Source organism: Pelophylax lessonae (genome assembly GCF_965119305.1).
Source record: "Pelophylax lessonae genome assembly, chromosome: 7".
Classification (NCBI taxonomy): Eukaryota; Metazoa; Chordata; class Amphibia; order Anura; family Ranidae; genus Pelophylax; species Pelophylax lessonae.
In genome coordinates, this window is record NC_138774.1 from 178465781 (window position 1) to 178483566 (window position 17786).

At 40.6% G+C, this 17786-nt stretch overlaps 1 protein-coding gene across 1 annotated transcript in view; it reads left to right on the forward strand.

Moving 5' to 3' along the window:
* Positions 1 to 16934, forward strand: part of C5 (complement C5) — a 129686-nt gene extending 112752 nt beyond the window's left edge. Inside the window, exons 29-41 of the mRNA XM_082263322.1 lie at positions 3034 to 3239; positions 3442 to 3594; positions 3805 to 3867; positions 7437 to 7515; positions 8368 to 8431; positions 10786 to 10885; positions 11729 to 11803; positions 11916 to 12021; positions 12755 to 12841; positions 12941 to 13030; positions 13494 to 13577; positions 15750 to 15888; positions 16668 to 16934. Coding sequence (XP_082119448.1) covers positions 3034 to 3239; positions 3442 to 3594; positions 3805 to 3867; positions 7437 to 7515; positions 8368 to 8431; positions 10786 to 10885; positions 11729 to 11803; positions 11916 to 12021; positions 12755 to 12841; positions 12941 to 13030; positions 13494 to 13577; positions 15750 to 15888; positions 16668 to 16803 — 1382 coding nt within the window. The 3' untranslated portion in view covers positions 16804 to 16934. The remainder of the gene's footprint in view (positions 1 to 3033; positions 3240 to 3441; positions 3595 to 3804; positions 3868 to 7436; positions 7516 to 8367; positions 8432 to 10785; positions 10886 to 11728; positions 11804 to 11915; positions 12022 to 12754; positions 12842 to 12940; positions 13031 to 13493; positions 13578 to 15749; positions 15889 to 16667) is intronic.
* The last annotated feature ends 852 nt before the right edge of the window (positions 16935 to 17786 follow it).

Sequence of the window (17786 nt, forward strand, 5' to 3'; positions counted from 1 at the left end):
AATACAAAAGTATGTACCAATATACCAAAAGAAAACTCTAAAAAAAAAGACCAGAGATGCTTGATTATCTAAAGCATAGCACCTCATTTATGCCAGAGCTCATATGTGTCACATTAGAACACATCAAATATCTGACACCCAATAAATAAAAACTTTCTAACACCCATAAAAACAGTCTAATCAATCAGAAAAAAAACAATTTGGAAACAATACTCCCATAAGGTTGGTTGTTGTTGAAGGCTGTGCTTGGTCGTTCTGAAAATCTCCAATTAAAGTTATCTGAGGAATAAGCATCAAGAAAAGTTTAGTAACAAAACATTTTACTTTTCCTCCTAAAAATAAACCAACGGTTAGAGGAATTTAGCATACAGTAAGCATGTCAAACATTTCCCTTCCTAACAGTGCACTTCTCTAATACCAAAAATTGTTGACGTCAAAGTAATTATTACCACGTGGATTTCTATATTTTTTTATATTATTATGGTATACCATAAACTTAAAGAAAAAAATTATTATTGTTCACCATGGTTGATTATTATTGTTCACCATGAGCAGCTCAAAACATTAGTAATTTCTCATTTGAATACAAGAACCCATACGTCACCCATTCTTCAGCAATTCGGAACATTCCTCAAAACTTGTTTTCTCTACAAAGCAAAACTGATAGTTAAATTTGTATGACAATACAACTATTTACAGTCCCTTTGCAGTTACCTGTGTCACAGACAGGAGAGGGGGGAAGGGGGTATTTGTTTGCTAAAAAGGCACTAGAAAATATATTTTTTAAAAAGTCAGTGATAAAGAAAGAAAAGTCGGTGACACAAAACCTTAATGATGAAAGTTCAAAATTGCTTACGATTTTTTTAAGGATAGAGATACAATTTTAGTCCTTAAGGTCACACTTTACACACCAAATATATATTTCCTTGCTTCTAAAAGCTGCCATGACAAGTATAGTACGGATTTGTTACCTTTTGTGTGGCAAAATAACATCACTTTAAAACATAAGTAATAAACACAAAACAAATTATTATGCAACCAACATTCATTCAATGTTATGAAATGCTTTGCTGATACAGCACCTTTAGGAACAGTGTTAAAACGAACACAACATAACGATTCATGGATCTAAGGTTGCCCATACACGATACAATTTTCATACAATCTTCCTAAACGTAAATTTCATCATTTTCTCGGAATTCTCCTTACCTTGAAAATTTCCCATTATCTTAGGCTCAGAATACAAAGTGAAATCAGCTGAGTTTAAAGGTTTATATATATCTATGGGTGGTAAGGTCAGTGTTTAGACTTTATTGGGAAACCTCGTTTCCCAACTTATGTGGTTTCCTGCGTCTTAATAATCAGATTTATACACATCCGACTCATCTATGTTAACTATCCTTGGTGGCCAAGGGTATACCTTCAGGCTCAGCTTAATATCACATACAATCTCCACATACATCTACACAATGGCATGCAATCTTATATAACGACTAAATACACTTAAGTGTCTATACAAATATATACACGTTTTGGAGGGAGAATTCACTATCACACACAGTACTGCTTTGTAACCGGGTCCCAGACCCTATGTTATCTTTGGCGCTTCAGGCGCTGGAGTATCAGACCCCATATTTGGGAATTTCAGATTCCCGGGAGGTGCTAAAATTTGCGGTTAACTGGGTACCGTTTATCTGCTCTGACAGTATAGGGTAGTAATAACAATAATAAAAAATATAATTACTTACCCCATACTGTGTTTTTGGCAGATCTCACTTTCTGACACCAAAACTGTTAGCTCAAATCTGGTCAGGAGGCAATCACGATGATATTACAGCCCTTCAGTTGCTAACCCCCCCTTTTCTAGATAGTGAATTCACCCCCGTCCGGCCGGGAGTTATGACAACACATAGCACTCAAACGTAGTGCAGTCACAACTAATTTTATTGCAGGTGAAGCTCATATTTAAAGCATGTTTGAGCGGGAAAAAACTGCTTTAACTGGTTTACACTTTACTGGTCAATTTGACAATAGAAAAACTGTACATGAAAGGCTTTGTTTCCCTATGCATTTGTGTCAATATGAGGTGTTTTGTTGTAGTATCGGTCCGTCTTGTGTTCAGCTTGTCTGTGTTAATGTAAGCAATTGTCAATTGTTTATGGTGGTGTCAGTCTCTATGCAAAATGTCTTGTAATCTAAATGCTAAGCCTTAACTCGTTAAGTGTCTGAATGAATGAATGGAAAAGTGTTGAACATGTCAATGTCTTTTCATCTATATGCAAAATACAGCTGTTTGCTGTCCAAGGTTGTTATGAATGGTTGTCCGTCTAGCTTGTTACGATGTAAATGCAAGGGCCCACATTTCATCACAGGATGGGCATAAACTGAAATATATATCTGAAATATCATAATACAATCTTTCATATATATATATATCAATGTAAATAACATGTCAATGTTTTATTTATAATCTATACAGTCTCTGCTTTCACGTATTAGCAGTGACTCCGTAAGTCTATGGATAGGGCTATGCTAATACACTGGCAAGGAATTACGCTAGCTGCTTTATTCTGTAACGGAAGCTGTTTAAGCAAGGGTTTTGACTGCATTGCGGCAGAAAATACCTGCAGATCTTTCTAAAAAATATATACAGATACACAGTGATTCATAAACTTTAAAAAAAAAAGTTTCTTTAAAATTCTTTAAAAGCACAAATACTTGTTAAATAGCAGTCACCAACAAATTGCGTCCTGTTACTACTTGTTGTGCAGATCTTGTCCCACTGGACTTCCTGGGCTGCTGTGTAGTAGAAAATCGACTTTATATTTTCTGTTCTAATAGACTAGGAAAATTCTTTGTATGTATACCTGAGAACTATTGATAACTCTTCTTAGTCTTCTACATGAATTGAATTATCATTTATTAGAGACTATTTAACATTTTCTCAGTTGAGTGTAAAGTGGAAGTTTATGGCACACTTGACGTCTCAGAATTATTTACAATCTTGTACAATCAATAATCTCATGTTTGTAGGTTATCCACCGGTTTATCGATATTGGAAAGATACGCTGAAGAAATTTGACCCAGTCACACCTAGTGCAGAAACAGCAGTGATGGTGGAGACGACAGCCTATGCTCTGCTAGCTATACTAAAATCCGGTGATTATGAATATGCCAAACCAGTTGTGCGATGGCTGAAAGAACAGCAGCGTTATGGTGGAGGATTCTTTGGAACACAGGTATGGATGCCATCAGACCACCAAACAGGTGCTTAATGATTTTTTAATGGGGATAGGGCTGACATCATGTTATCACTTGATATATTCAGGGCAGCGTAAGGAGAGAAGAGTCATCATATATTCACATGATAATTAAAAAGTGCTTCACATACAGCTTGAGACACTGAGTACAACTAATCTATGTTATTCTTTTCATTCCCAGGACACTATCGTGGCCCTGGAAGCATTGACAGAGGTCGCCATCTTGGAGAAGAAGCTCAATTTAAATATGGATGTGACGGTCTCTTACAGAAGATCTGGGCTATTCAAGAACTACCAGCTGACTGAAAAGAATCCTTTCACAAAACCTGTTGAGGTAAATGCCGAGTGAGTCCTCCAAGGAGCTGGTCAAGCATCACCCACCTGCGGGAAAGTTTCATTAAAAAGGGGTTATGGGAAGGAAGGCAGAGCTAATGGTCATAATGGTTCAGCAGCTTTATTTTCCCATATGATAATTATGTGAGTGTTTCCTCTCTGATAGTGGATCATGTCATCTATAATAAGGATGTTCTTATCTTCCCCACAGGTCCCCATTTTAGAAGATCTGATCATAAGTACAAGGAGTGCCTATGGTATTGCTACAGGAAACGTATGTATATAATGTATACGCAAAGGCAGGCAGAGCTGCATTCTCAGCTGTTTGATTGTTTACATGCAATTCATTCTGCGTCATGCATTTTATTTAAAGGAAAGCAAAACATCTGTGTGATTAGGCTGCGGCGAAAGCACCCTCTGACTCATGCCCTATAATAGTTCGGGGGCAATGCTTGTTATCCTGTCCACTGAGTCACTGCACTGTGATAAGGATATAGCAGAGGCTGCTTCTATGGGAGCCTAAGCACACAGGTGCACTGCTTTGTGACAGAATTCATGTAAAAATTGAGATTGTGAAAAGTGGTTCTAAAGCAAAACGTTTTTTTTACTTTAATACATTCCCTGCATTAAGGTAAAAAAAAACCCTCCTTACTACCTGTTCTACCGCCCCATCCCTAAACACTTACCTGGTTCCTCTCACCGCTCCAGCACTTTCCCATCTGCAGCACCGTTCCTCTCACTCAACTCTTCCTGGTCTCACAGGAGGCAGAGAGCAGTGGAAGCTACAGATTCCTGCTGTTCTCAGTCAAACTCCTGTGACAAGAGAGCAGGGGCATGACTTACCGGCGATGTGTGTGTCTATGGAAGCACAAGGTACCCCTTATCAATTTGCTAGATAAGCGAGGGGAGGGAGAAATGGACAGCACCAGCAGAGGACTGCCAAAGAGGAGGTAAGGGACTACTCTTTACAATATCATTGCACAGAACAGGTAAGTATAACATCTTTTTTTTATTTTAAGACAAAAAAAAGACTTTAATGTCACTTTAAAGGGTTAATTCACCTTTACTAAAAACTGCCTATGCAGATAAGGGGTGTCTGTAGATAATAACAAACTGTGCAGCCTTGACTAAAGTTTATGAATGCCCTTGCTATTGGTGTAGGCCATTTACACAGGGCCGCTGTTAGAAATCATGGGGCACCATACAGCCTACCTGACAGGGCCCCCCCATCTGACCGGGCCTGGGGTCTGAGTCCGACCACTGTTCCCCCTAACCCACAGGCAGCAAGCAGAGAAAAAGGAGGCAGCTTGGACTGTGTGCCTTGGAGAAATAAGGATGTGGCAAAACTGCACTAACAGTGGGAGGGTAGGTATCAAGTGTATGTAAAAAAAAATTACAAAATGCAGGTGTCAAGAATATGTAATGTACAGAGTTCAGGGGTCAGGACTATGTAACTTACACAGTGTAGTTTTAGGAGTATGTACTGTACAGTTTGCAGGAGTCAGGGGTACGTGCATAGTGCAGGCGTCAGGAGAGTTTAATATACAGAGTGCAGAGGTCAAGAGTGGGTAATGCATAGAATGCAGGGGTCTGGGATATATAATGTACAGAATGCAGTGGTAAGGAGGGGGTAATGGCAAAGGCAGCACATGAGGGTATAAATAAATATCCCCCCATCATGTTCAGTGGCCAAATACATCCCTTTCCACTGAATGGAGGCACCTCACAACCATGTACAACAAGCACAGTTGCAGCGAGATGGTGCATGTTTTTAAGGATTAAATCAGATGGTGAGGATGCATCATAATGCTTCCTTGCCGCCTGTCAAAAACACTCTGAAAAGTGATCCACTGTGGTTCACTCTTCAGAGGACAACTCTAGTGTACCCTAATCTACAGCAATGCCCCTCAGATGTGTCACTCCAAACATGCTTGGTATTACCCAAGAATTCAAATGCTGCATTGTTAGTCCCCCCAGTACATGGTCTGGACGCCGTCTTCTACCTGGGGCCTGGGTGCAGTGCTTGTTCTGCAGGTGGTTCCTCCTGGAGCTGGGACCCTGGGACCAGCTGAGCACCGCTGGTACGCCTGGTCCCCTCCCTTCCTCCTGGGCACCACTGAGCTGGGCAGCTAGGTCTGGAGGGAACAAGGGGGGGGGGGCGAAGTAGAGTGGGCAGGGACTCCAAAATCCTGTCCACCAATTAGATAATCCCCCACTGTGCAGCTATTTAGAAAAAAAATGTCTCCGGGCTCCCTGTGTTCAGTGGGAGCGGGGTACAGTAAGTGGACTATTTTATTACTTTCAGGTATAGGTGGAATAATCCGCCGCACCATTCCCAGCCTGTCGCAGTGAATTCATATTGAAAGGGCCGGGCTTCAACTGTGTAGCGCGCTGCAGCGGATTAATCTGCCTAAACCCGAAAGTGTTAAAATAGTCCACTTACTGTCCCCCGCTCCCACTGAACACAGGGGACCCAGAGATGTTTTTTTTTTCTAACTAGCTGCACAGTGGGGGATTATCGAATTGGTTGACAGGAATCGGGAGTCTGCTCTACCTCCGGGCCTCCCCTGCTGAGATGACAGATCCAGAGAAAGAGCTCACTCCTGTAATGCTGAAGGTGAACAGTAATAGCTAGGCCTCACCTAGCAATGTCTTGAGAGTTTTCTGGTCAGTCTTCATGAGGTATGTAAATAGCCTACACCTACAGCAAGGCCATTATTCAAATTTAGTCAAAGCTGCATAGTTTTTTTATCGACAGATGCCCCTTATCTGCATATGCATTTTTTTGGTAAAGGTGAACTAACCCTTTAATTAAAAGATGCTCGAGAAAAAGCAACAGGTATCAGAGTGCTTGAATAGTCTGCCATTTGTTACAATGACCCGTCTTCATTTAAAGGAATGTTCCACCCAGACACTGGGATTTCATTCAAACCAAAAGAATTCCTGCACTCAAGAGAGATGCGCCGACAATGATGGATCAAAATCCTTCAACACTCTACTGTTGGCAAAGCTTTGCTGCCCTCTCAGGGCTAGGGAAGCCCAGAAGTCACACTAGAAAATAAAAACAGAGGGTGCACCAGCCTTGCGCATTACCATATGTATGCTCATAAACAGTATAAATTGTCAAGTACATCAGTATCCACAGTGTCCTGTACTACCTGTTCAACTGAGCGAGTCCAAACAACAACAAGAACCCCTAAATGGTTGGCTCTGAGGAAGAGGTGATCTCCTCTCCCCTGTAAACGTATTAAACATTTTAGAGGGTCTTCTTGTGGTTGGGACTCCCTCAGTTGGCCAGGTCATCCAGGACACTGTGGATACTGATGTGCTTGACAATTTACGCTGTTTGTGCGTATACATATGTATTGTCCTTTTAACTAAAGCTATCCCAAAGGTAATGCACAAGGCTGGTGCACCCTCTCTTTTTATTTTCTACTGGGATTTCATTATTGGTGAAGGTTGGGGAGCTGGTGGGTTGGTCAGCTCACCAGCCTTTACCACTAACTGAAATATCTGCATCTGGTTGGATCACTGCTTTACATATACTTCACAGAAAATTAGCTTGATGTAGATATCTCCATCCCACCCCAATGCCTTGTAGCTCGCACATTCCTTCAGGGGCAGACAGCCATCCCCTCTTCTTGGATGGTGCAAAGCTCTCAACCCTAAACCCGATGAGACAGCAGTTGGCAAACGAAATTGCCAGCATCCACCCAAAATGGAAATATAATTCTGTATAAAGAGCTGCCTATGTGTACCAGGCTATGCCTCTTATGTATGTACTGAATGAAATAATATTTATATTTTGAGTGTGGTCGTGTCACTAATATTTGAATCTTGCAGGTAAAGACTGTCTATAACATCATGAGCCCTCCTCAGGAAAACTGTCGGTTTGACTTGAGGATTCAGAAGAAAATCCCGTGTAAGTTATATGTGAAATCTTCATCCTGCATACATTCATAGCTGCTCCAGATACTAACACAGCACCTTTAATGAGGTCTACTGTTACTATGGAAGATATAAAATGAGATTGCATAAAAGATATTGGCAGTGGCACCATTATTTTATTACCTCCTCGCACAAATGTTGCATATTTCTAATTGTACAGAATTATCCACTCAAATATGTCTGATAATTTATTTTGAATCAGTCACAAGATCTGTTCAATTTGGTTCTTTGGATAAAATTCCTGCCTGCGCTGAGTATGGATTGAATTGGTCTTAGGCTGATACACATGGGCCGAAATTGGTCAGTTTAGCAGGAACTGGCTGACTTTTGGCCCATGTGTACAGATCCCTTTCCAACAGAAGCTGGTCTCATGACCAGCTTCTGGCGAACAAGCATGCTGGAAAACCAGCATCAGATGAGTTCTCCCAGCCAAAATAGCTGAGCAGGGGAGATACCCGCACTTACATCGCATGTGCCAGTACATCGATCGGTAATGTTTTTTTTTCATTCAGCCTGCTGGGTTGATAAAAAAAAAAACTTATAGTGTGTATCCAGCTTAAGCGCATCCCTACCATTCAGGAGAAGCCTTGTATTTTTGTATGTTTATCAGTGAATACAGGGCTTCAAAGGGTTCCAATCATAGGAAGCCTTGTATTCATTGATAAAAATACAGGACTTCTCCTGAATAGCGGGGATGTGCTAAGATCAACTAAAAGCATCCTTCTGAACAATCTCTCTCATCACTGTCCTGTGTGTCCACCATGTCAAAATCGCTGTCATAACTGCCTGCACTCATGTTTTCCTTTTCTACTTCCACCATGTTTAGTAGAAGACCAGTCGATATTTAGTGACGATACCTCACAGGCGCTGCTCCTGGAAGCCTGTGCAAAGTAAGCTTTTATAACTAGTAGCACATTAAAATATTACAGCGCAAGCATTTCTGTGGTACTCTAATCCGTAATATGCTGAACATAGCTCTTCTCAGCTGACTTTTATTTTATGAATAATGATGTTGGTAATATAAATATTCTGGCTTTATATGCATTGTAACCTTTAGTTAATTGGTAGTAATCATAAGTAATTTCTAGAATGTTCCCTTCAGTGCTGTCTTCATTAGTTACAAATGGTGCTCTTAATCATGAGTCACACTGTGGATTTGGATTTTGTGTCTAGAGGTGGTTGATAGATGCCCTATGATTGCAGTATCCAGTATTGCATATGCCAGGAATTCTGAAGGCTTCTTAGCTCTGACCACATAAAAGAAAACTGTACATAGAGAACTATTCAGATTATATGAAAAGACATGGGCAGGAAAAAGTGAGAAATGTTAGAAATTCTCTTAAAGAGGTTGTAAACTCGTATAATTTTTTTTTTTTTTTTTTACACCCTGCAAAAGAAAGACATAATGAGCTAGTATGCATCGCATATTAGCTCATTATGCAATACTTACCTCAGAACGAGCCCCCGCCGTGCCGCTCACTCACCTCTATGACGGGCGACATGTCTAGTCGCCCGTCTTCCGGGATCGCGGCATCCGGCCATCTGATTGGCCGGAGCCGCGGTGACGTCACTCCCGCGCACGCGCGCGGGAGCCGACAGTCACGGCACGGGGCTCTGAAGGAACGGCACGATCGGCCGTTCCTTCAGAGCGCATGCGCCAGTGACGTCACTGGCGACATGTAAGGTAAATATCTCCTAAACGGTACATGTTTAGGAGATATTTACAGTACCTATAGGTAAGCCTTATCATAGGCTTGCCTATAGGTACAAGTTGTAGAGGAGGGTTTACTTCCTCTTTAAGTCTAGTTTTGCTGCCTATTTCCCATCTGAGACATTTCTCTTTATTTTCTGCCACAGAAACAAGAGGGAGTGAGATGAAATCTCTCCAAAGTGAGGGAAAACACCCTCTTAAGCTGACAATACTTGTTTCACAATCTAATTGTTAGCTATTCCAACAACTCTGTAGTGGAAGGGAAGGCAGAACTGGTGGCTATGCATTTTAGTAGCTTTATCCTCATAAGGAACAGGATTGATAGACGATAGATTACTGAATGGTAGAAAAATGGATGGATAATGGATGGTGGATGATTGTGAATGGATGAATGCTAGATGAAAGGTTTGTGTTCAAATGGTGAGCGGATAGATACATGGATGAATAGCACATAAATGTATAGATGGATTATGGAAGGAGGAAGGATGGTGGAATGATGATGAATGTATGAGAAGTGGTGGAAGCATAATGGGTAATGTATGAATGGTTGATAGATGGTGGTAAATATGGTAAATACAGTATATGATGGCTGGTGAAAGAATGGATGATGAACGAATGAGAGATAAATCGATAGATCGTAGATGAATGGATATAAAAGTAAAAAACCCGCACTTAGTGAGAAATTCTAATATTTGTGAATCTACGTAAGTGTGAATTAGACAGCAGCACTCACCGTATTGTACACATCAACAATAAGTAAAAAACTGAAAAAAAAACGTGTTGCGCTGTCACTTTGCACACAGAATGCAAATAACCTTAAATGCCTTAGTGAAAAAAATGCAAATACATATTCATACAATCTCATGTTATCGAAAACATAGCCACACTTTTAGATGAATGGATAACTGATTAATTGATAATGGATGATGGAAAGATGAGTAGGGGATTAAATAAGGGATGGATGGATGATTAACTTTGGAAGGGTGGATGGTAGATGGATGATGAATGATTAGGTGAATGGATGGGTAATGGATGATGGAAGGTGGATTGATAAATGGATTGATAATAGATACTAAAACCTGGATGAATGGTGGATTAATGGATGACTGAGGGTGGATGAATGAATAAATGATGGATGGATTCATGCTGAATAAATGGATAGATAGTGGTTCGATTATGGATGGATGGAAGAATGGATTTGCAGATGATGGTCGGATGGTTGGTAAATGGATAGATTTAATTTTGGATAAATGGGCATTGGATAGATTAATGAATTGACAATGGTTAGATGGTGGAGAGATAAATAGTGGATGGATAGATTTTTGTTGGATAAATGGTTGGGTCATGGATAGTAAAAAGATACAGTACATGTTGGATGAACAGATTCATTGTGGTTGAATAAATGGATGGGGGCATGGATATATGGATGGGTGAACAGATGGATGGAGCAGACACAAAATAATTTACACACGCACACACATTTTTGTGCACATTTTGTTCAGCTTTTTGAAGTTAAGTATAAATATCTTTCAGGTTTAAGCCAAAAGAAAATGAAGATCCGGTCTCAGGGCAGGCGGTCATGGAGATTACGCTGGTTACCGGCCTCTTAGCTGATGAGAAAAACTTAAATGAGGTGATTATTTTCAGAGAAGAATTAGCAATATCCTACACAATAAGACATTGAAGGTCTCTCATAATCTATTAGTTTAAGTGGGAAGTTCTAGGAAGTACAGTAGGATATTAACAATTTACCAAGTACGGAGGGGCAGAATAAAGGTAGGTACATAATTTATTAGGGTTTTTTATGTTGGCTGGTCTAACATTACAAAGAAAGGAGGTAAAAATGGTCTCATTTTAGTTATTACAGTAGATACAAAGCAATTTAATTTAAAAATCTTATCTTTGTATTGTAAATACAATATCTTAATTTTAAAAAGAAAATAGTTAATCTGTAGAGAAGCAATCTGATATTTTATTGGTTAATCGTGGTTTCAGCAGCTTCTCCTTTATCTGTACTTCTAATGCAAAAGGATTTAAAGGGTAGCTCCACTTTTGTAAAAAAAATATAGCAAATTAAAAAAAAAAAATATATATATATATATATATATATATATATATATATAAAACATATACAATTGCTATATCCAGGAAGGTGTGCGATGGGAATATGAACTAATCAAATTTTAGGTGTTCTCTGCAATAGGAATTATAATTTTGGTGAGATACTCCCTAAGGGTTAATTAATTCCACAGGAATGCAGACACTTTAATTTCCTTCATTAATGCACTGCAAGTGCATCAGCTGGTTAGTTTGAACATAGACACTCCCATTCAGGATTCAGTATTCCATGGATACAGTTGAACATACAGATTTTTTTTAAGAACAGATCACCCAGAAGGGATTTTTTTTTCTCAACAAAAGTGTAGTTACTCTTGAAGTGTGCTCTTTTTCATTAATAGTTTCTGTCTGTTTGCAGCTCGTAAATCGAGTGGACCAGTATGTGGTGGATTACAGTCTTGAAGATGGAAAAGTTGTTCTCCACTTTGATTGGGTATGTCATCTCCATAGGTAGAGCTAGCTTCAGCTTGATGTTCCTCATAATTAATTTCGCTGTTCCTTCTGTTAAAAAAAAATCACTGTTCTCTTTGCTCTCTCTGACACAGATTGGATCCGATGAGTATATCTGTGCCACTCTGCTGGTCAGGAAGATGTTTAAAGTAGCTATGATAAGTCCTGGGATCTTTAAAGTGTACCAATTCCGAGCACCAGGTAAGTGGAATCAAAGGAAATGTTTATAGAGCAACTCTACGCATCAAAGCAAAACAGGAGACTCAGAATTGAGGTCCACTGAGTGAGCTTTGTGACCTTTTTCAGAATGTCTCCTAGAAAGGGCTAACCATTCACTGGCTGACTTACTGAAGCTACTTTCTGACTACCATTTTATTCACTAACACCAAGTGGAGTGTGATAATTGATAGCAGCAGTCTCCAAACTTTCTAAACAAAGGGCCGTGTTATTGTCCTTCAGACATTAAGAAGGCCGGACTGTGGCCACATTACCACTTTTGGTATTAGAGCGAGGAATAATGCCCCATCGTTGGTATCATAGGGAGGAATAGTGCCCAATTATTGGTGTCAATGGGAGAAATGATCCATCATTGTTAGTGTCAGTGGGAGAAATGATCCCTCATTGTTAGTGTCAGTGGGAGAAATGATCCCTCATTGTTGGTGTCAGATGGCATAATAGCGTCTTTTATCAGTGGAAGGAATAGTGCCCCAAGGGCCGGTTAAAAGCAAGCATAGGGCCACATCTGGCCCCAGGGCCACAGTTTGGAGACTACTGATCTGTAGTAACCAATAATATTTAAGTGGTGTGACTACTTAGGACTGACGGAAGGGGATGTCTCCTTTTCCACATTACTTTTTTTGTGTGAACTACCATATTGAATAATGTGATTTCTACAACTTCCTGCTACATGTGTTTTTTTGTCTTGTGGAATTAGATCAAGCGTGTACAGCCTTCTACAATCCATACGCTGATGACAAACTGGTGAGAGTTTGCAGTGGGGACACGTGTAAATGTATAGAAGGTAATTTTTTTCTTTATGTAGCAGCTGTAAGGAATACATGAGACACAGAGGTCATTCTTTATTAGAAGTCATAATGCTTTTTCTGTCTGTCCTTTTCAGGTGAATGTCCCAAACTGAAAAGCAAACTGGACATGACAATCACAGCGGATCAAAGAAAGAATGTGGCATGCAAGGGTGAAATCACATATGGTGAGAACAACTGTAGGATTGCATAAATTGCAGAATATCATCAGCAATTAAAGCAACTTTTACATCCACGCATCAGATATGTGGGGGGGGGGGGGGGGGGAGTGAAGACCGCTGATATTTCTCACAATTTTGAGTGGACTGATAGACTGTTCTTAAAACCAAACCATGTATTAAACCGAAACATTGACAAGGCCAGCTGCCTTGTCAGACTAGGTCAGTTTGTGGGGTTTCTACTGACAATGTCTGGTTGTCTACCAGGTAAGAAGGTAATAAACAATTTTGCGTCTCCCAACCCCCCACCATGTACTCGTTATCATGATATTTCCAAAAAATAATTTGATAAATATAAATCTCAGGTCAGGTGTAGATTTTCTTTCTTGCATGTCATATCAGTGAATTATGAACATACATTGCTATTTTCATTGTATTCGAATTTTAGATTTTATATTCATTTTTCATACAGTATATAAAGTGCAGATTGTCCAGTCGGATGAAGATGGAGAGTTCCTGAAATACACAGCAAAGATCTTGGATATATTTAAGGAAGGTGAGAAAATCAGGGTAATAATGAGGGCAGGAAGCAAAGAGATACTTAAAAACAAAGTTTTATTCATTACATGAAAAATCACATTTTTTTCTGCTGGCTTTAGACCAACTTTAGGTTTGGTCAGATCTTCTCAGCATATCCACCCACAAGTTTTAAACAGAACTTTACCTACAACAGTTTGATAACAAATAATGTTCTTTAACAGAAGAACATACATTCCACATTATTAAAGCAGTATTAAACCCCAAAGCAAAAATGTATCTTATTGTAGCTTACCAATCATTAGATGTGGTAGCTGATTCAGTTTTCTTTTTCACTCTGTTTTCACCAGCTGATCTGGCCAGTAACACACCTTCTGTATTTGTGAGACAACACTCTTAGACCCCTTTCCCATGCGCTGTCCGATCAGGTCCGCCTGTCAGTTTTTCAGGCTGTCCGATCAGGTCCGCCTGTCAGTTTTTCAGGCTGTCCGATCAGGTCCGCCTGTCAGTTTTTCAGGCGGACCTGATTGGACCTTCCAGTCTCTTCTATAGAGCAGCAGATGTCAGTAGACACATGTATGCTGACACCTGCCGCCATCCGATCCTGTCTGCCAAAAATAGGCAGATGGTGGTCCTGTTCCCCATCCGTCCATCGGATTGCCCCATAGAAGAGAGTGAGACTGTGTCCGTGTCCGCTCTGCATAGCGAAGTGGACACGGACCTGTCTTTCACCTGCTCAGCCTGGATCAGCAGAGAGATCCCCCGCTGAGCAAGCGGATTCCGTGTGAAAGGGGCCCTAGGCAGGCCATACATGAAGCAAATGTCTTTCCTGCAACCTCAATTCCTTCATCAACAAGTTGATCAATCAATCAACTAACATTCAGCCTGCCCACACATGGTTTGAATTGTCTTAGGCCAGCCTTAAAATTCCACTTTAATGCATTTGTAATCACTTCTCCCAAAGTATTTATTCTAAGCTTATGACTAGCAATGATCAGGTTTTCTTAAACCAGACTCTGCTTTGTTGGTTTCATGGTCCATTTCATAGAAGCTTCTTCCCTGGTAAATGTGAATTTTGTAAAGTCTGCCAAGTTGCTACACACACACTGTTTACTCATTACACTGAAGAAAAAGACATGGCAGATTTTTGTTTATAGCCCGAATGGGCAATACGAATCCTCTAGCTCTGGTTGGAAATATTGTCTTCAGTTGAGATTAAGGAGGCTTCTATCACTATGGATGCTGAAATGTTCAAATTAATGTTTGTTAACTACTTGATCCTGTACAAATTGGTTGGAGGCTGATATTCAGTCTTTAGCTGACACACCATTTCACCCAAACTACATACAATGTCATTGCTTTCCATTCATTGTATAGTAATCTCAACTATCATAACTTTCAGATAATGAAGGGTCTACAGACACCTAGCTGGCCTTAGGTTACCTTGGGCTAAGTGTGGGAAAATGGGACATCTCTTTCATGTCATTTATTGGTACCTAACGGCAAAGATTACACAGTCACTCCAATGTCGCTTGGTGTTGCTCCCGCTAACTGCATTTGTATTATGCTTTTTCAATGTCTGGCCCTGTGTGGGCGAAACACAAATATGTTTTGTCTTGTTCAATGTGTGGTTATTTGTTCTACTTGTCTAGTACATGGAATATTCAATATAAAAGATAAAAAAAAGTAATCTCAGCCGAGATCACTGACACCATGGGGGAGATTTACTAAAACTGTAGCACAGTCTGGGGCAATTGTCCATGGTAGCCAATCAGATTCAATCGTCAGCTTCTCTATGTAAGCTTTGACAATAAAACCTGGAAGTCTTTTGGTTCCAATGCAGAGTTGCACCAGATTTTGCACACACCAGTTTTAGTAAATCTCCCCTATCTGTCCTAACGACAATTGAAGGAAATAATATAGAGACATCATATGATTAGGGGAATTATGCATTATGCTTCAAAAGTGAATCATTGATAGTACTAGTGGATGCAATTAGTCACAAAAAAGTTTCACACAATACCACGCAACCTCACTCCATCCTCTGTCTGCATTGCAGCAGATACTTCCCTAGAGCATTGCCATCCTCATGCCATTTCCTACCATGTCAGTCACCACAGAATGTTTTTCTGAGGCCCCCTATACCTGCTCATGAGCACTTACTCTACTATTTATATGTTCTCACCTTCAGTCACTGCTCAGGTCAAACGAAACAAACAGATTCGCTTTATCAAGAAGAACACATGCAGCAGCTTTGATCTGGAGAATGGGCAGCAGTACCTGATCATGGGGAAAGGTGGAATCGAGATACGGGAAGATCGAGAGTTCAAGTAGGTGTTTTTTTACCGCAATACCTGAAGCATAATTGCAGACCTGCTCCCCACTGGCTGCTCTGCATTCATGTGTGGCTATCAGCTCCCTCTAGTGTTGTTCTTGGCAGCCCATCAGTGCTGTCTGTACGACACCCACTGCATGGCATCCTTTTTTGAGAGAGGAGTCACACAAGAGCCTTAAATGACATTGATATGACTAAGGGGTTAGTGATATTTAATTTATAGGTTTCATCTGCTGGTTTCTTATATCTCTGGGGTCTCTGGTGGTGTAATCTCTCTGCTATGTGCATTCTCAAACCACCTCCTTCCCTAACAAACCGTAGAACAGGCATGTAGACAGGTTCAACCTCCTGAATAAGTGGCACATGCACTGAGCCAGCCATAGGGGATAATGAGCTTAGAATATTAGCACTGAATGCAGACTCAATCTGATCCTTGCAGTCTCTCTATTGTAGTTACAAGGTCTTAGTTCTGATGTTAGGTGGGTACAGTAGTTACAAGGACTTAGTTCTGATGTTAGGTGGGTACAGTAGTTACAAGGACTTAGTTCTGATGTTAGGTGGGTACAGCTGCTGACACCCTGTGGTGGTCAATACACTTTTCTTGTGGCTATGACAGTTTGGAGTTGCTCCAAGGTCATTGCTGCACTGCAAATTTTTTACAATAGTTTCAGAATTGTTATTTGTTATCTGCCTAAAGTGTATGTCCAGCACTATGAAAGGGGGTTGATCCTGCTATATAAATCTGGACTCATTTTCCCATCTGTAATATTGCAGGTATGAGTATCCGCTGGACTCCAATTCCTGGACTGAGTGGTGGCCAAATGATTCTTGCACCAGCTGGCAGTGTAAGCCCTTTAAGGAGTTGCTTGAGGGTGCCACAGAGGATATTTTGCTGGAGGGATGTCAGTAACCTTCTTTACACACCCTGACCAGTTACAATATTGTATATCTCACTTTCTCTGTTTTGTTGTTCTATAGTGTTATAGTGTGGTACAAGCCATTCATCTCGTAACTAATAAAAATAAATGTTTCTAAAGCTTGTCTCAGTTCACATTCTTTTATGAGCCCACAGATCAGGTTATCTTTACAATGTGTTGGGGGGGGCAACAAACATACAAATTCAAGAGTAAAAAGTCAATCTCAAAGAGTAAATGTTCACAAACCTAGTAAAGCCAGCCATAGATGATACGATTTTCTTTCTTCCAACCAAGGGTCAGTGCTGATGAGGGGGAATCCCGCTCATGGAGAAATTGTTTTCACCTGGTGGGACGGGCGCAGGGAGCCATTCCTGCTGGAGAACACAGTGATTATTGCTCGTGGCTATAGCTGCTGGTAATACTCGCATCCTAAAAATCTGACACACTGGTTGTACCTAAAGCTGACCATTGACTGTTCCAATCTCTGCAGGTTCAGCAGGGAAAAGCCGAGATTCATACCATGTATGGCCAAGTTGATTGTACCAAAGTCAATCCATTGATCGATTTAGGTAAAACCAGCATGGATTTTTAGGATGTAATTGTTGCCAGCAGCTATAGCCGCGAGCAATAATCACTGTGTTCTCTGGCAGGGATGGTCCCCTGCTGTAACCCGTCCCCACCTGGAGAAAACAACAGATCCATGGGAGGGATTCCCCTACCAATACTGACTGTTGAGAGAGTCGAGAGATTTTCTTCCCTGCAACCTGTGGTTGCAGGAAAGAAAATCGTGTCATCTATGGCTGGCTTTAGCTAATCGATGGATCGACTTTGGTGCAATCATGGTTCAAATCTCTGCCGCCCCCTGCTAAACCAGTCGAGATTCGAACCATCTATGGCCGGCCTAAATAAGGTACAGCTGCGTTCACTGCAATCACCCAGTCATAAGCAGTAAAAATAACCCTTCACTGGTCAGGTT